At 42.6% G+C, this 20,653-nt stretch overlaps 1 protein-coding gene across 3 annotated transcripts in view; it reads right to left on the bottom strand.

The window, feature by feature from the left end:
- SLC12A7 (solute carrier family 12 member 7) overlaps positions 1 to 20,653 on the bottom strand; it is a 952,187-nt gene that overhangs the window by 70,327 nt on the left and 861,207 nt on the right. For all 3 annotated transcript variants that reach the window (XM_063922663.1, XM_063922664.1, XM_063922665.1), the window contains exons 20-21: positions 20,201 to 20,332; positions 6,485 to 6,592 (exon numbers count right to left, since the gene is read on the bottom strand). In XM_063922663.1, coding sequence (XP_063778733.1) covers positions 6,485 to 6,592; positions 20,201 to 20,332 — 240 coding nt within the window. The remainder of the gene's footprint in view (positions 1 to 6,484; positions 6,593 to 20,200; positions 20,333 to 20,653) is intronic.

The raw sequence follows: 20,653 nt of genomic DNA, 5'->3' as shown, positions 1-20,653 counted from the left end.
ACTAATATAAAAAATAAAGAAAACTCTCTGGAGCTCCAGAGAAATGCACCCGGCTCTTTGGGCACTTTTTTCTAAACTGGGTCTGGTATGAGGGGCATATAGGGGAAGAGCCATCACACACATACACACACTAAAGGTTTTAAGTGCCAGGCTCCAGATGACCCAATCTATACCCCATGGTACTAAAGTACAGAACCCCAATATCCACTAAGACGTTAAAGAAAATAGGATTTTAATATACCTACTGGTAAATCCTTTTCTTGTAGTCCGTAGAGGATGTTGGGGATGCATCATAGACCATGGGGTATAGACGGGTCCTGTGGAGCCCTGGGCACTATAAAATTTAAATTGTGTGGGTTGGCTCCTCCCTCTATGCCCCTCCTCCAGACCTCAGCTTAGGAACTGTGCCCGAGGAGACAGACAACCTCGAGAGAAGATACTACAATGTTGTGTGGCGAGATTCACACCAACTCACACTGAACTTATAACATGCAACCACATGTAACTCAATGAAAACATGTCAATATACATGAACCAAAAGGTGGCAGCAACAGCTGCCATTACTTAACAAGTAATAACCGTGCAGGGAACACAAGCACTGGGCGGGCGCCCAACATCCTCTATGGACTACGAGAAAAGGATTTACCGGTATGTATATTAAAATCCTATTTTCTCTTAGATCCTAGAGGATGTTGGGGATGCATCATAGACCATGGGGTCAATACCAAAGCTCCCACTAGGGGAGGGAAAGTGCTGAAGTTCCCTGCAACACTGATTGACCAAACTGGAGGTCAACAGAGGCCAAAGTATCAAACTTGTAGAACTTTGCCAATGTGTTAAGTCCTGACCACGTAGCAGCTCGGCAGAGTTGAAGTGCCGAGACACCCAGGGCAGCCGCCCAGGAAGAGCCCACTTTACGAGTAGAGTGAGCCTTGACCGAAGTCGGTTTCGGCAGTCCTGCCGAAGAATAAGCGTGCCGGACAGTACAACAGATCCAGCGACTGATAGTCTGCTTAGAAGCAGGAGACCCAATTTTATTTGGATCATAAAGCACGAACAATGCTTCTGACTTACGAAGAGGAGCAGTCCTCTTGACATATATCTTTAAAGCCCTGACAACGTCCAAGGACTTTCCCATAATAGAAGCCTCAGTGGCTACGGTCACCACAATAGGTTGGTTGATCTGAAAAGATGATACAACTTTCGGAAGGTACTGCTGACGTGTCCTTAACTCAGCCCGATCCTCATGAAAAATCAGGTAAGGGCTCTTGTGAGACAAGGCCCCTAATTCAGACACCTGCCTTGCGGATGCCAAAGCCAACAAGGTTGACTACCTTCCACGTAAGAAATTTTAATTCTGCCTTCCATAACGGTTCAAACCACTCATTGCAGGAACTGCAACACCACATTAAAAGGTCCCATGGCTCCGTAGGAGAAACAAAGAGAGGTTGGTTGTGCAGAACCCCTTTTCTAAAAGTCTGAACCTCTGGAAAGGTGGCCAATTGTTTCTGGAAAAATATGGACAAGGCCAAAATTTTAACCTTGATAGAGCCTAACTTGAGGCCTACAGCCACTCCTGACTGCAGGAAAAGGAGTAATCTACCCAACTTGAATTCTTCTGTAGGGAACTTCTTGGACTCACACCAAGAGACATACTTTCGCCATATTCTATGGTAATGTTTTGACGGGACGGCTTTTCTAGCCTGAATCAGTGTAGGAATGACCTCGGTCGGAATACCTTTCCAGGCCAAGAGCTTTCGCTCGACCTTCATACCGTCAAACCTAGAAGCAGTCAGAGCCTTTGAGGCCCTGGTCTTTGACTTTGAAGATGAAGAAGGAACCTTCTTCTTAGCATGAGACTCAGAAGACTTTGCAGGCCCATGAGGGCCATGAGGTTTATGAGAACCGCAGATACTGGATCTGGACGGTTTTGTTCCAGAGATCCCAATGCTAGAATTAGCCGCAGGATCCCTCCCCCAAGGAGTGGGAATATCCACTTGGAATAAAGTATTCCAACCATCGTCCTTAAGCAAAGGAGTTTTACGATGTTTTGAAGATTTAGTTAAAGGATGTTTACCCTTCTGTGAAACACACAATGTGGACACCTCCAGTGGAGATGTAGTCACAGGCTGGATTGCGTCCGCCGTCGCAGGAGAAAAAACTATTTTCTTGGGAAGCCCATCAGGCAATGGAAACGGATCCAGGTCAGATTCTTGTACCTGTATCCCTGTAGTAATTGAGGTAACTTCAATACAAGTCACCATCACAGGATGTGCTGACAGCAAGTCAGTGACCGGTCCTTCAGGACAAGGTACTGTAGGAGTAGATTGTGGAATAATCTTTTTGGTTGCGGAATCCTGCTAAGTCTATCGACTGCCATTTGTATTTTCTGTAATTGTCTATGACAATTCCGCCAGCAGGGGGCTTTTACCTGTAAACAGGAAGGTAATGTCGCAGTCGATGTGGAAACCCCTCCTGACCGGACACCCACAGGGGAGTCCCAGCGTCATTGTGGGGTAGAGGCCGGAATAGAAGCAGATTTCTGATCCTGATGCACTGTTGTTGCAGTTTTACCACCACGGCCATGACCCCATCCTCTACCAAAGAAAAGAGTAGTACCTCTAGCTCTCCCCGCTTTACCACCTCTGACAGGTTGTGGAGATGGACCAAAATAAGGTTTCTTCGTAGGAGGAGCAGCCAAAGGAAGAATAGCAGACTTGCCTGCTGTAGTTGTAGATATCCACGCAACTAGTGGTCCTCCAAACAAAACCTCCCCTTCATAGGGTAGGGATTCTACATTTTTCTTGGATTCAGGCTCTGCAGACCACTGGTTAAGCCAGAGGCCCCTGCGCGCCGAAACCGCCAATAAACCAATGTCTTTCATGGCTTCAACCATATATTCTGCCGAATCTTTAACATGAGTCAATGTGGATATAATGGTATCCTTGTCAATGGTATCAATATTTTCAAGCAAATTTTCTGCATACTTTTCAATGGCATTAGAAACCCATGCACCTGCAATGGTAGGTCTAAGTACAGCCCCACTGGCCGAGTATATAGATTTGAGGGTATTCTCAATTTTCCGGTCCGCTGGTTCCTTCAGTGAAGCCGTGCCTGGGGCTAACCCTTTTGGACAAACGTGACAGGGAGGCGTCTACCACAGGAGGAGTTTCCCATTTTTTTTCTATCACCCTCAGGAAAGGGATAGGCCAGTAATAGCCTCTTAGGTAATTGGAATTTTCTGTCTGGAGTATTCCAGGCCTCACCAAACAGAGCATTTAAATCTTCCGACACAGGAAAATTAACAACAGGATTCTTATCCGAATGAAAATAAGCTTTTTTTCCCCGGTACAGGAGTTTCATCAGGAATATCTAACACTTCCTTAACACTTGTAATCAAAATCTGAATACGCTTAGAGAGGGTAGCATCCGCCAACTTAGAATCTTCGTCAGTGTCCCCTGTGTCGTCATCAGTATCTGTGTCGACATTTAGTAACCGAGCCAAGGAGCGTTTGGTGGGAACTGAAGAGGGACCCACTGTTGAGGCAGAGGGACCTGTATATAGGGTATATTCTATAGATCTCTTCCAAATCTGAAATTCCTTATCAAACTGTATGAATCTGTCATGTAACTGAGCAATCATATGTTTTATGGTCCCTAATCCTTCTGGTTCCCCAGAAGGATCAGGGAATAACACACAGTCCTGTTTATCAGGAAGGGAATCTGCCTCCGTAGAAACAACATCTGCCTCCTCCAAATTTGCCATTTTAAAAGAAAATAACACTGGAGCAACACACACCACACACTCAGACACACAGGGAGACTACAGGTCCTGCACCGAGATCTGGAGTGACACAGAAGAAACAGCCCAGCCCCCACCGCGCTATGTATAATGGTTAATAATAATAATAACAACCTGTAGCGCAATTTACATAGATATTTAAAACCTTCCAGTTTTGTACTACCACCAATGCTCTCCACCCTATCTATATCACCCTGTTACCACAAGGAGTGAGGAGGAGGCCAGCGGCTCTGCAGCGCGTCCTGTGCGACCGATGCAGCTTCTAAAATGGCGTCGGGGCTGGAGCTGAAAAGAGAAGAAGGACCGCCCTGAAAATGGCGCGGACTCTCCCGCGTTTGAATATTTATACTGGCCGGGGTAAAAGTATACAGCGGCGTCCAACCTCTGTATACTATATGACCAGACTTTTTCAGGGAATATGTAGCCAGCTCAGAGCGCTCCCCCCCAGCGCTCTGCACTCAAAGGAATGCCTGTAGTGAGCCAGCGGAGCACAGACAATACCGCAGTGCTCTGTCCCTTACAGCCGCCATTGGACCCCAGTTATCCCTTATGGATACCTTGGGTTTGTACTCACCACTCTACGACTTCTGTCAGTTTCAGGGGGTGGCGGCTGGTGCTGCGGGAGTGAGCGTTCGCCATTAAGGGCTATGCGATCAACACTCTCAGGAGCTAATGGTGTCCTGTCAGCGGGAGCAGGAGCAATGAAGTCTTTAGGTACTTGGTTTCTGCTCCCCCCTCTGAGTCCCACAAAGCAGGGAAGCTGTTGCCAGCAGCTTCCCTGAAAAATAACTTAGAAAAAAATCTTCTTTCCTTCACTCCTCTAAGGAGCTCACAGGAAGTGCTGCCGGCTCTCTCGGGCACATTTTCTAAACTGAGGTCTGGTGGAGGGGCATAGAGGGAGGAGGCAACCCACACTATTTAAATTTTTATAGTGCCCAGGGCTCCACAGGACCAGTCTATACCCCATGGTCTATGATGCATCCCCAACATCCTCTAGGACGTAAGAGAAAAGTGGAGGAACTTCCACCAGGTAGTTGTAAGTATGTCTGCCAAGATGGCACACTTCATTCTGCTCTGCACTGGGGTTGGGTAAGGGATCTCAGCGGTCAGAATACCGACGCCGGGATCCCGACCGACAGAATGCAGGCAGGAGGGGCGAGCTCAATGAAGCACTGTGAGGGCTCGCTGAACTCACCATGTTGCGGGCCCAGTAGCTTGCTGCGCTCGCCACAGGTTCTATTGCCACTCCATGGGTGTCATGGACACCCAGTAGTGGGAATAGCTGTGGCAGCGCTGCCAGCATTCTGACGGTCGGGATCCCGACTACATCTCCTGCACTGCAGCAGTGATTGGAGGTTATGTAGGTATACCCATTTGCCACGCATCCATGACTGGTTCCACAGAATAGATTTGTAGATGGAGAAGATGGACCTAACCCTGTCTGCCCATCATAAATACTGCACCCTTATTCTACTTTCTGCCACTTCCCCAACCTTGGTTTTTGGTCTTTCTGGCTGTTATATATGAAAAAGGAGTACTGTCATTGTTAGCAATTTCTGAGAAAACAGGGACCTGAGCTTGCCCCTAGTTTGAACACTATCTGGACTCTTGCCTAGGGATCACATTCTGAGCAAGATACCAGCATTTGCAGATAAGTAGATGTTTGCACGGAAGGGTTGTAATTTGGCAGAGGTAATGGCTCCCTAGCAAAAGGAACAGGTGCACCTGACTTTATGGCACAACGCAGAACTGAGATTTAGATCTGCAACAAGGGCTGGCGAGGGCCCATTTGTTATGCAGAGAGGTGCCTTCCCTTTACTACTGGGCACAAGGACTTTTTTTTTTTTCTACACCTAAATGCAAACAGTTAATAAGAACATCTGTGTGCTATAGTGAACTGAAGTTCTCTAAATATACCTTGGAGAAATTGTACTGTATTAACACTTTGAAATGTTTGTCCCCAATTACCATGCAACAGCTCTTTCCTCACACATTTTCATAGAACAATGTGGTAAAAAATTTTTTTTATAAGAGATGAATGGTTAAATGATTATTATTAGAGAGGAATGGTTTGGCTTTAATCTGTCCTTTTCACCAAATTAGCACGAGTTCTGATTGATCTTATTGGCTATCCAAAACACATGACAACTGAAGAGCCAATTAGAACCGCTCTCTCTAATTATTAAATAACTGAACATATAAGTTAAGTATAAGATCAAATTCTAATATACAGTACATTGACTGAGCTATTTGAAACTATAAAATTATGGATTTCCAATGTTAGTACTTTGTTCTGATCACCTTGGAGGAAACTGGGTGTTTTCCCCCAACAGGAATGTAGAATAAAGAGGCGAAGGATGTTTTATTCATCTTCATTTTTTTAATGTTTAAAAAGTCTTAACAAATGCTTTATTAATTAAAAAATTAAAACTAAATTTCAGAGCTGTTAGCTCAATGAAGATTGAATCTATTGCTGGATTATATATACCTCTTAAGAAAGTCAGTGTTGAGTTAAACAATTGCTATGCATATTGGTAAATTAAAGCTTACAGTGTGTCTCTGTATATTATATATAACACAGACATGGAAACATTCAATCACAGATAACAATGTAATACATTGCAGAAGACAGAGTTACACTAACCATACACTGTATCTATAAATATGGTACACTAAACTTACCTCTCTTTCTCTTTCATTTTTAGATAATTGCATTTGCTTAAGCATTTGTGATCTTTGTTCCATCATCAAAGTCTTCTCATATGTAAAGGCTGAAATGTCATTTTCAAACTGAAAAACAAAACAAAAAATAAAAACTCACAAAGAATTAAAGTCATTAGTTGTGGGACAATCTTTATATACACCAAAGAGAAAGTTGGAAAAACTGCACGCTCCATTTACCATTCAACACGCATGATTAACAGTGCAACTAACAGTGCCCTGCCAAAAATTAAACCACATTATAGCAGGAGTGACTCCCCCACAATATACCAGTGCAGTGCTAGTTACAGCACAGCATGCATATTCCAGAACATTGCAAAGCTGGGGAGGATACAGGTAGTAGTACAACATTACGAACTGGCACATTTACACTGTATATACTGTATGCAGTATATGTAATATCATTAATACAGCAAAAGGATTATGTTACAGTAAGACTCTGACATGTCTTCACAGCTATTATTTATTGACTGAAATCGCCATAAAGTCTCTGCATATTTTGACTGCCATAACACTTTTGCTAATAAGATCCATTACACCATGCACGCAGCTTCTGTTAGCTGTATGTTAACTACTTATTTTGTAATATTTGAAGGAATATTTTAATATTCTTAATTACTTAAATTTCTCTTTATACTGCATGAATAATGAGAATTTTCATATTATTTTCTTGCTGAATTCATAAGGAAAGGGAAAGTTGCAGTTGTAGCTAGAAGCCTTATAACACTTATATGATCAATTATTGGTTTTTTTTTTTAAATAGATGTATATTTTAGAAGCTATATGGTGGGTATGTTCTCTTTTTGGGCATATTGTTATTAATTTACTCAACTGTAACCTCCATTTGGAAAGGTGCTAACTAAGTGGGCTTAGCCTCATTAATTAATCCTGTCTCAATAATTAGCAAGGCTTTTAAATAATGAATTAATAGTCTATTAGGGATGCGGTCATGTGACTGGAGCTCGGGATCCCGGCAGTCACCATGCCGATACCAGGATCCTGGGCAAACAAGATGCTGGCAGACAGAATGCCTAACCACAGGGTCTATTTCCACTCGTGGGTGTCCATGACACCCATAGAGTGGGAATAGAACCTGTGGCGAGTGCAGCAAGCCACCCAGCTTTGTAACGCTCCCCCCCCCCCACCCCACCCCCTCACGGCATTTTGGTGTCGGGATCCCAGGGTCGGTATGCTGACCACCGGGATCCCGAGCGCCGGTCTCCCAGCCCTAACCAGTCTATTACCCCTGCACTGGTATTCTGGTAAAAGTGACATGGTTTAAGAGTATATACAGACTTTGAAAAGAAAAAAGTAAATCAACTTTAATAGCAGCACTTCTTCTTTAATAAAAATAACATGTTTGGTACTTTATTGATAATCTTATACAATAAAAAAGAAGAAATTTCAATACCCATATGTGATGCGGATATCTTTAATATTATCACATGTGATGTATTATATGTCCCTTTACTTCAAAGGTGACATGTAGAGTGAAGTATAAAATAAATGAGGACAGAATAACGTGTAGAAAAGACTTATTAAAAGAAAATGCTGGTGTGCTGTCTTTATTCTGTAAATTAATGTATACCTGTGATACACATAGATTGGTTAATAATTGCTTCAGACAATCACTAGCTATTCCTGCCAGTGATGTCTATAAAGGGTTACACATGTAGCAGTGTTTTAACATAACTGGCAAATTCACAGTTCAGAAAGTCACTATGTAACATTTGTTACTATAAGGTGGTATGCTGAGAATATATCAGATAACACTGCATTTATCCAGAAGACAGTCTTACTGTCTATTAACATTAGAGATGAGCGGGTTCGGTTCCTCGGAATCCGAACCCCCCTGAACTTCACCCATTTTACACGGGTCTGAGGCAGACTCGGATCTTACCGCCTTGCTCGGTTAACCCGAGCGCGCCCGAACGTCATCATCCCGCTGTCGTATTCTCGCGAGATTCGTATTCTATATAAGGAGCCGCGCGTCGCCCCCATTTTCACTCGTGCATTGGAGATGATAGGGAGAGGACGTGTGCAGTGTTCTCTCAGTTGTGTTCAGTGTGCTGCAAATATCTGTGTGCTGCAAATATCTGTGCTCAGTGTGCTGAAGTGAAAATATCTACGTTCTCTGCCTGAAAAATGCTCCATATCTGTGCTGCATTGTAGTATATAGTAGGACAGTGCAGAATTTGCTGACCAGTGACCACCAGTATTATATCAGTACGGTACAGTAGTCCACTGCTCTACCTACCTCTGTGTCGTAAAGTATACTATTCATCCATACAAACAAAAAGAGAGGAAATACTCTTTTGCTGCGCCTGTGTTTATCTATAAACTAATCAGTCTCGAATAAAATAAACCTAGAACTGATGGTGTGGAACCACGTTCGCCACTATAAGGAGATATGCGAAACTCCTATGAAATTTAACTAGATGCAAAGAATTAATAGAGGCGCTCATGAAATCCACACACCATGTTTTCACAGTTTGAAAAACAACCAAAGAATCAATTAAATAAATAAAGGGTATATATATTTTTATTTTTCACAATAATTAATAAAATACCTTCTAATATAGATAATTATTAATAATAACTCTCTAAATTACCACATGCATATGTTTATAGGTATATAAAATTACATAAATTAACTAGGCTATAACCATTATTATGTATAGTATTCAACTTCCACTGAACTAAATGGTTTAAAAGTTCACAATGTAACAGTGTGTTACAATCCTTTAGATACACTGTTGCTAAAATTTGGATATAGTTCCAGGATATGTCACAGTGGCTGCACGTTTAAATAGGGATTAATGGCATAAATTGACGGTGTGGAAATAAAAGAATAACCTCTCCAAAAAGGGCTGGTGAACCCGAGCGTCCCCGGGTGAGTCCAAATTTTACCCTATAAATTGTGCAACTGGAGGGTACGTGGTGTATCTGAATATATCCCCTAGCCACTGAGTTTTGCTCAGTTGAACTGATAATTGAGCATCCAGTGTATGTCGTGCAGACAAGGGCAGGCGGCGGACGCGAAGCCGTTCGAGTATAAGTCGTCCACAGAGATCAGGCCGCACTATGATGTTTCCTTTCGGACTGCCTGGACGTGCCCCGTCCGCCGGCAGTCAGCAGTATGGAAGATGACAGGGCCAGTATGTGCCGCCGTGCAGATCACACAGTTCGATTTTTGTGCAAATGAGTGGTCGCCCGTCACTGCCGCTGATGGAATGCCGGCAGGGAACCTGCGTCCCAAAATTTACCTGGATAGGTGTTCAATGGAAAAACGTGGGGGAGGAGTCCTGTGCAAACAAGGGCAGGCGGCGGGCGTGAAGCCGTTCAGGTATAAGCCGTCCACAGAGTTCAGGCCGCACTGTGGTATTTCCTTTCGGACTGCCTGGACGTGCACCGTCCGCCGGCAGTCAGCAGTATGAAAGATGATAGGGCCAGTAATTGCCGCCGTGCAGATCCCACAGTTCAATTGTGTGCAAATGGGTGGTCGCCGGTCACTGCCGCTGATGGAATGCAGGCAGGGAAACCTGCGTCCCAAATTACCTGAATAGGTGTTCTGTTGAAAAACGTAGGGTAGGAGTCCTGACGCGTTTCGTCACGTGACCCGTGACTTTACCTACCTCTGTGTCGTCAAGTATACTATCCATCCATACCTGTGGTGCATTTTAGTTGTTGTGCGCAGTAGTAGGAGGACAGTGCAGAATTGTGCTGACCACCAGTATATAATATATAGCAGTACGGTACAGTAGTTCACTGCTCTACCTACCTCTGTGTCGTCAAGTATACTATCCATCCATACCTGTAATGCATTTTAGTTGTTGTGCGCAGTAGTAGGAGGACAGTGCAGAATTTTGCTGACCACCAGTATATAATATATAGCAGTACGGTACAGTAGTTCACTGCTCTACCTACCTCTGTGTCGTCAAGTATACTATCCATCCATACCTGTGGTGCATTTTAGTTGTTGTGCGCAGTAGTAGGAGGACAGTGCAGAATTTTGCTGACCACCAGTATATAATATATAGCAGTACGGTACAGTAGTCCACTGCTCTACCTACCTCTGTGTCGTCAAGTATACTATCCATCCATACCTGTGGTGCAATTTAGTTGTTGTGCGCAGTAGTAGGAGGACAGTGCATAATTTTGCTGACCACCAGTATATAATATATAGCAGTACGGTACAGTAGTCCACTGCTCTACCTACCTCTGTGTCGTCAAGTATGCTATCCATCCATACCTGTGGTGCATTTTAGTTGTTGTGCGCAGTAGTAGGAGGACAGTGCAGAATTTTGCTGACCACCAGTATATAATATATAGCAGTACGGTACAGTAGGCCATTGCTATTGATATATTACTGGCATATAATTCCACACATTAAAAAATGGAGAACAAAAATGTGGAGGGTAAAATAGGGAATGATCAAGATCCACTTCCACCTCGTGCTGAAGCTGCTGCCACTAGTCATGGCCGAGACGTTGAAATGCCATCAACGTCGTCTGCCAAGGCCGATGCCCAATGTCATAGTAGAGAGCATGTAAAATCCAAAAAACAAAAGTTCAGTAAAATGACCCAAAAATCAAAATTAAAAGCGTCTGATGAGAAGCGTAAACTTGCCAATATGCCATTTACGACACGGAGTGGCAAGGAACGGCTGAGGCCCTGGCCTATGTTCATGGCTAGTGGTTCAGATTCACATGAGGATGGAAGCACTCATCCTCTCGTTAGAAAACTGCAGTGCCACTCCGAGATGGGCCAGGTGTTTGTGTCGGCCACTTGGGTCGCTTAGCTAAGTCACACAGCGACCTTATTGCACCTCTTTTTTTCTTTGCATCATGTGCTGTTTGGGGACTATTTTTTAAATCTGCCATCCTGTCTGACACTGCAGTGCCACTCCTAGATGGGCCAGGTGTTTGTGTCAGCCACTTGGGTCGCTTAGCTTAGTCATTCAGCGACCTCAGTGCAAATTTTAGGACTAAAAATAATATTGTGAGGTGTTCAGAATAGACTGGAAATGAGTGGAAATTATGGTTATTGAGGTTAATAATAATATGGGATCAAAATTACCCCCAAATTCTATGATTTAAGCTGTTTTTGAGGGTTTGTTGTAAAAAAAAACACCCGAATCCAAAACACACCCGAATCCGACAAAAAATTTTCAGGGAGGTTTTGCCAAAACGTGTCCGAATCCAAAACACGGTCGCGGAACCGAATCCAAAACCAAAACCCAAAAAATGTCCGGTGGACATCACTAATTAACATATAAATATACGGCTCATATTGCCTTATTTAGATGGATTGTATGTTGGAGACACACAGGACTTTAATATATGTATTGGTATCAATACATACAGTATTGTCTTGAGTCTTCAGCCTGATCTAACACCTATAGTGTAACAGATTTATAATTGATAGATTTTAACACAAATACTATTTATAATCTCTGTCCAGCGTGATTACCTGGAGGGCAAGGCCTAATCCTGGATTCAGAATCGTCAGAGGTTCAGAGACAGGAGAAGGAACTATAGAGCGGGAGACATAGATACTTCCAGCGGAGATTACACCTCCCATAGTGAATCGGAGGAACAAGGAGCACCAGGTTCTGCCAAACCCCCTTCAGGGGTTCGCACCCGCACACAGCGTGGGGTTCCATCAAAGGCCGCACCAGGAGGGGGGGGGGGGGCAGAGGAAAAGAGACCTTAAAGAAAGGATCAAAAGGGAGGAAATAGTCTTAAACCTTTCAGATCGGACGCTTACACAACATGAAATGTCCGTTCTTAATAAAGGACTGTCATTCATACCATCTGGACGGTTTGACGTGCTTCAATGGCAGGTGGATTCACACCGCATTTCCAGGCAACTTACAGTGAAAGAATTTTTTCACAAGCAACTGCCACAGCAAACCCTTTGTCCCGGCACAGATTAAAGTCAAATACAAATTTCACCCCTTTTCCAATAATATTTCATTAAAATGCTATACACGAACAGTATATCAGAAGGTCATCAATTATGGCAAAACTCCCAGCCCTACACGCAGTAATATCAGTAAGGAAGAACGTACTGCACTGAACAATCTGCGCTCTCTATACAGATATAGTAATCCGTGCAGCAGACAAAGGAGGAGGAATAGTCGTACTTAATCTAACAGATTACAAAAAGGAGGTTTACTCCCAATTAAATGATCCTTGTGTTTACAAGAGAATTGAGCAAGACCCCACACATCAATTTAAGATTGAGCTGGATAATATACTGATGCAAGCACATAGGGATGGTATAATTTCAGAACCAGTATTAAGCAGTTTGAAACAGGAGCACCCCATTGCTCCGCTCCTATACACCACACCCACAATACACAAAAGCATGACTAACCCCCCGGGCAGGCGATCATTGCTGCAAGAGACTCTTTGTATTACAAAATTTCACAATACCTTGACGTATTCTTACAACCAGTAGTACAAAAACAACCGAAGTATCTTAAAGACACTACCACCTTCCTCAGGAAATTACAGCAGCTATCTCCCCTCTCTTTGGGTTGTGTATTATGCACAATGGACGTGGTATCATTATATACCAATATCCCGCACGACGAAGGTCTGATGGCCACTAAGGAGTTACTTTTGGGTGATAGTGAGTACAAAGGACCTGATGTAAATTTTTTTCAACAGCTGTTGGATCTAACCCTGAAACATAACTATTTTCTTTTCAATGGCCAGCTGAAGGGCTGTGCTATGGGGTCTTACGTGGCCCCCACCTTCGCTAACACTTTCATGTTTGCGAAAGAGGGCCACTTGCTATTAGAGTATCCAGCATTTGCACAAGGGATCATTTAGATCACACGCTATATAGATGATCTGGCGGGGAGCCCAGGAAAGCCTGGAATCGGCAATAATAGAGATCAACTCCAGAGATGAGAACATTAAGTTCACTTATACCATCAGTGACTCCTGTGTCAATTTTTTAGATGTCAAACTGTCCTTGGAGGGCAATACATTGTCCTCAGATTTATATAAAAAAGCCACAGATCGAAATACCTATCTGGACGACTCCAGGCAACATCCACCAGCAAGCATAGGAGGATCCCATACTCTCAGTTTTTAAGGGCTTGTCGAATAACTGATACACAACAGAAAGCTGAGACAGCAATCAACGAGATGATAGCACTATTCCTGGCAAGAGGATATAATTATGATAGTCTGGTCCGGGCAAAAGCTAAGGCGTTGGCCTTACCAGTCAAAAATAATGCCACAGTGAAAAAATTGCCTTTTGTACATCAATACCATAATAACAGCAAGTATATTGCCAAAACAGCTAAAGACATTTGGCCCATCATCACACTGGATCCAGACCTTAAGGGCTTCAAGGATTTTGGGATTATGCCATGCTTCTCGAGAAGCAAGAATCTTAAGGACCTATTAGTTGTCATTGACATTTCCCGTCTCCAGCCCTCACCTAAGTCCAACTTCATGAATTGTAAACCAGGTTGTTACAAGTGTACCGGGTGTACAACATGTAGTTATTTAGAACCCGGACCAGCCTTCTGTCACCCACACACAGGGAGGAGGATCAATATTAAACATGTCCTTACCTGCGCCAGCAGGTTTAGAATATATTTCATCCGCTGCCCTTGTGGGCTAATGTATGTGGGTAAGACCACATGCACACTTTAAGAAAGGATGGCGACACATAGAATGTCCATCAGACATGCCCTGGAAGGTTCAGATTCAGAACAGCCAGTGGCCAGGCATTTTAAACAGTTCAAGCACAGCCTGGCCACATTACGTTATAAAATTATCGATCATGTTTCCCCCTATTATGAGAGGTGGTGACAGAGGCAGGAGTCTCTTACAAGTGAAGGCACGGTGGATTCATGTTTTGGATACCGTCACTCCAAGAGGCCTCAATGAGCAGCTAAATTTGAGTTGTTTTCTATGATAAGTATTTACAATGGTGTCTGTCTCTCTGGCTTTTGATCCCCTTCTTTTGCTATTTCCCTCTATGAGCCTATTGTACTTCGACCTTAGTGATATGTGACTCGTTTTTAATAATTAGCATACCCTAAGGCATTGCAGAATACATTTGATAAGCTTAAGCTTTCATTATATGTGGTTCACTATGCTAAGTTATATTTGCTCTGGCTATCAGCTGGTTTCTTTGGTGATGGTCCTAAACAGAGTGATTGTTGTCACATGTTGCTAGGTGATGGAGGGTCCGAAAGTGGCGCAGACGAGCGCACGTCGCATGAGTGTGACGTCACTGGCCCTACGCCCAGCAGTCAGTCCGTGTGTGTGTCTTCACTGGTGTATTTACTATAAAGGTAAGATGTTCTTAATTGTATCTTGTTCTAACGAAAGTTTAAATTAAAACTGAAACGTTAACCTGCATTTTGGCGTCCTGCGCCTCTATATTCATTGAATGCAAGTCCTTTGAATGCCGACCCCTGTGTTTGACTATATTTTCCGTCTGGTAGTTTATTGATGGCACCCGGGCACCTACAACTAATGGAGACGGAGTGCCGGTATATATATATATATATATATATATAGATAGATAGATACAAAGAACGCGGCACTCCTGCTGTCTCAATTAATTTCTTTCAAAGGCAGGTAGTAGACAACGTTTCAATTACATTTATTAAGTCATTTTCCTCAGGTCAAGTTGGATAAATGAAAAAGTCTTACCTTATAAAGTGTACCATCACCCATGTGCAAATGCGGGCTACCGCCCGCCCCGTCCAGCGCGCCTGGGGATGACGTAGTGCTACGTCACCACCCCTTGCCGTGCTCCCCGTCACCATGGTTACAATGTGCAATAAAAACAAAGGACGTACAGCTGTAGATACAAGAAGTAGCGGGCATGGTATAAATACATACTACAGGCGTCAGTGCAAGCGTCACATACTAAAAGCAGGCATATAAGCATTATTAGGAGCAGTCCTATAAACATTACTAGCATATTAACATTATGCCTACTAATATAACAAAGTATAAAACATACATTGCTGCATGTAATACATCATAGGCAGACTATACATGTTAACCATAATGAGTGTGAACATACACCAATATATAGACTGCATGCTACAATTATGCCATTCTCAGCCAAATAATACACTGACTAGCATCCAATGCGGACTATTATACTGTAGGAGATAACAGCTATAAACGGATTCAACATTTAGGGATAGCGGGTACCTTACAACACACAAGCTTTAGCATGATCCACAAAAATTATATACCAGCTAGCATGATACAATCGATAATGTCAATTAATGTTAGAAACAGTACAGCATCATGTTGAGCCCCTCTACAGAAAACTGTTAAAGCCATGTGACTCATTTAAACCCCGTGGGTGAACAGTATCTAAACGGTAAATCCACCGGGCCTCCAAGCAAAGTAACTTGGCACCCCGATCACCGCCACGCATAGTAGCTGGCACATGATCAATCATGCGATATCTAAGCGTGGTCAGTGGATGCCGCTGAGTGGCAAAGTGTCTCGCCACGGGCTGTTCACTGGTGCCCTTGGTGATGGCCAACTTAATAGCTGACCTGTGGGCTGCCATACGTTCTTTAAACATACGTTGGGTCTTACCTATGTATGACAGCCCACAGGGGCACATCAGCTGATAGACCACGTACCGGGTTGCGCATGTCAGGGTATGTAAAATGTATAGCGTCTTACCCGAGTGGGGATGTTGAAACATATCTCCCGCTATCATAAATTGACAGGTTGTGCACGTACAGCGAATACAACCCCTATGTCTAACCCTCGTGGAGTTGGCATTGGCAGAATGTTTGGAGACATCAATTTTAACCAATATGTCTCGGATGTTCTTACTGCGTTTATAACAGGACATTAGTTTAGTATTCTGTCATTGTAAATCGGGGTCACTTTGCACAATAGGCCATAATTTTTTTAGATATTTGGTTGATTCCGGTACTGGCTGAATGATATTGTGTCACCCAAGGGATCATAGGACTATGTGACTCATGGGTCTGGGGAGGATCAATCAGAGTGGCTCTATGTATATTCAATACTTTTTGTTTAGCCTCCTGTAGAAGTTTAATTGGATACCCTCGTTGTAAAAACTGGGCGATCATCTCATCCATTTGTAAATTCGCTGCTATGGGGTCAGATGTAATGCGTCTAATACGCATAAGCTGGGAGAACGGCAAGCCACGCTTAAGGGGCTGCGGATGAAAACTACTATAATGTAGAACATTATTTTTATCAGTAGGTTTACGGTAAAGTGATGTCACAATGCGGCCCTGATGTATAGAAATCTCAACATCTAGGTAATTAACTGATTGATCACTAATTGTGTAGTTCAGTTTGATCGGATGTTGTTTGGCATTATGCCCCTGGATGGTTGCCTCCAACAGTTCCTGGGGACCCTGCCAGATCAAAAATAAATAGTCGATGTAGCGGCAGAAAAACAATATACTGCCAGCTACATCTGGATTTTCAAAAAATATTTGCTGCTCAATGTCAATCATAAAAATGTTGGAATATGCAGGGGCCACAGAGGACCCCATAGCACAGCCCTTACGCTGCAAATATATTTTCCCATCATACAGAAAAAATTTTTTTGGGAGCGTCATCTGTAGTAGCTGCATGCATAATTGAAGACCAGGGCTCTGGTATTCCCTATGATTGGATAAATAACGCTCTGCTGCAGCCATACCCATATCATGCGGTATGACGGTATACAGCAGAGCGTTATTTATCCAATCATAGGGCATACCAGGGCCCTGGCCTTCAATTATGCATGCAGCTACTACAGATGACGCTCCCAATTTTTTTTTTCTGTATGATGGGAAAATATATTTGCAGCGTAAGGGCTGTGCTATGGGGTCCTCTGTGGCCCCTGCAAATTCCAACATTTTTATGTTTAACATTGAGCAGCAAATATTTTTTGAAAATCCAGATGTAGCGGCAGAAAAACAATATACTGCCAGCTACATCGACGATTTATTTTTGATCTGGCAGGGTCCCCAGGAACTGTTGGAGGCAACCATCCAGGGGCATAATGCCAAACAACATCCGATCAAACTGACCTCCACAATTAGTGATCAATCAGTTAATTACCTAGATGTTGAGATTTCTATACATCAGGGCCGCATTGTGACATCACTTTACCGTAAACCTACTGATAAAAATAATGTTCTACATTATAGTAGTTTTCATCCGCAGCCCCTTAAGCGTGGCTTGCCGTTCTCCCAGCTTACGCGTATTAGACGCATTACATCTGACCCCATAGCAGCGAATTTACAAATGGATGAGATGATCGCCCAGTTTTTACAACGAGGGTATCCAATTAAACTTCTACAGGAGGCTAAACAAAAAGTATTGAATATACATAGAGCCACTCTGATTGATCCTCCCCAGACCCATGAGTCACATAGTCCTATGATCCCTTGGGTGACACAATATCACTCAGCCAGTACCGGAATCAACAAAATATCTAAAAAATTATGGCCTATTGTGCAAAGTGACCCCGATTTACAATGACAGAATACTAAACTAATGTCCTGTTATAAACGCAGTAAGAACATCCGAGACATATTGGTTAAAACTGATGTCTCCAAACATTCTGCCAATGCCAACTCCACGAGGGTTAGACATAGGGGTTGTATTCGCTGTACGTGCACAACCTGTCAATTTATGATAGCGGGAGATATGTTTCAACATCCCCACTCGGGTAAGACGCTATACATTTTACATACCCTGACATGCGCAACCCGGTACGTGGTCTATCAGCTGATGTGCCCCTGTGGGCTGTCATACATAGGTAAGACCCAACGTATGTTTAAAGAACGTATGGCAGCCCACAGGTCAGCTATTAAGTTGGCCATCACCAAGGGCACCAGTGAACAGCCCGTGGCGAGACACTTTGCCACTCAGCGGCATCCACTGACCACGCTTAGATATCGCATGATTGATCATGTGCCAGCTACTATGCGTGGCGGTGATCGGGGTGCCAAGTTACTTCGCTTGGAGGCCCGGTGGATTTACCGTTTAGATACTGTTCACCCACGGGGTTTAAATGAGTCGCATGGCTTTAACATTTTTCTGTAGAGGGGCTCAACATGATGCTGTACTGTTTCCAACATTAATTGACATTATCGATTGTATCATGCTAGCTGGTATATAATTTTTGTGGATCATGCTAAAGCTTGTGTGTTGTAAGGTACCCGCTATCCCTAAATGTTGAATCCGTTTATAGCTGTTATCTCCTACAGTATAATAGTCCGCATTGGATGCTAGTCAGTGTATTATTTGGCTGAGAATGGCATAATTGTAGCATGCAGTCTATATATTGGTGTATGTTCACACTCATTATGGTTAACATGTATGGTCTGCCTATGATGTATTATATGCAGCAATGTATGTTTTATACTTTGTTATATTAGTAGGTATAATGTTAATATGCTAGTAATGTTTATAGGACTGCTCCTAATAATGCTTATATGCCTGCTTTTAGTATGTGACGCTTGCACTGACGCCTGTAGTATGTATTTATACCATGCCCGCTACTTCTTGTATTTACAGCTGTACGTCCTTTGTTTTTATTGCACATTGTAACCATGGTGACGGGGAGCACGGCAAGGGGTGGTGACGTAGCGCTACGTCATCCCCAGGCGCGCTGGACGGGGCGGGCGGCGTCCCGCAGCCCGCATTTGCACATGGGTGATGGTACACTTTATAAGGTAAGACTTGTTCATTTATCCAACTTGACCTGAGGAAAATGACTTAATAAATGTCATTGAAACGTTGTCTACTACCTGCCTTTGAAAGAAATTAATTGAGACACCAGGAGTGCCGCGTTCTTTGTATCTATGCATGGTTCTACACGGAGGCACCCGATGCAGTAAGGTATTATTATATTAAAGGAGAGCCGGATCACATGGAGATTATATATATATGTATAGCCTTCTTAACAGATATAGAAATGAATAGGGAAAACAGTACGGGCGCTTCAGTATTTTACCTAGCTTTCCCTTTATGGTGTCCTCTTACTAAGGAATAGTGATACTTAGTGCTTAGTACTTAGACTGCACCCAGGCCAGTTGTAACAACTTAACAACTGAAACTACCATCCATCAAGTTAAATACAGGTTGAGTATCCCTTATTCAAAATGCTTGGGACTAGAAGTATTTTGGATATCGGATTTTTCCGTATTTTGGAATAACTGCATCCCATAATGAGATATCATGGCGATGGGACCTAAGTCTAAGCACAGGTTGCATTTATGTTTCATATACACCTTAAACACACTTCCTGGAGGTAATTTCAGCCAATATTTTTAACAACTTTGTGCATTAAACAATATGTGTGTACAGTCACACAATTCATTTATGTTTCATATACACTTTAAACACACAGCCTGAAGGTCATTCAAATGCAATATTTTTAATAACTGTGTATTAAACAAAGTTTGTGTATAGTGAGATATCAGAAAATAAAGGTTTCACTATCTCACTCAAAAAATTCTGTATTTCGGAATATTTGGATATGGGATACTCAACCTGTATATAATAAATATATGTTCATAATGGAAATGGCTTGCATCCCACCCTCTATTAGGTGGTCACTTGTTTAGTACCGACAATTTTCACCGTTATTCATGGTGAATTATTTTAACAATATGAGGAAAGCACAAACCATTTCAACCACTTCAACTTCAGCATCCAGGCGTAAATGATAGAGGAACATCTGGAGATCTTTTTTCATCTGAATGCTGTTATCATCCATTTGGGCAACAGTAAATATCCGCATTCTGCACTTTCTCCAAACCTAAAGTGTGGATTAGGATATTAATTACTATATATATTTATCTGTAAAGGAATCAATACACCACAGTTTCTATAGACAAAAGCTAAGATTGCAAAATTTTCTTTTGCTACAACACTGCAAATTCTGTACATAAAATGTACTAAACGCTTGCAGAGAAAACCAGATTAAAATGGATATGACTGAATCTGATCTTATTATGAAAAACCAAAACATAATAAAACTGATTTCTTTACTAAATAACAAACCTAATAATACCATTAAGAGCATCATTCATAGCCAATATATATAACTTGTTGACTATGCATACAGGATTTATATAGA

Source organism: Pseudophryne corroboree, chromosome 5, assembly GCF_028390025.1.
Source record: "Pseudophryne corroboree isolate aPseCor3 chromosome 5, aPseCor3.hap2, whole genome shotgun sequence".
NCBI classification, from domain to species: Eukaryota; Metazoa; Chordata; class Amphibia; order Anura; family Myobatrachidae; genus Pseudophryne; species Pseudophryne corroboree.
Note: the sequence above shows the minus strand (reverse complement) of the source record. Positions and strands in the feature narration are given on the sequence as shown.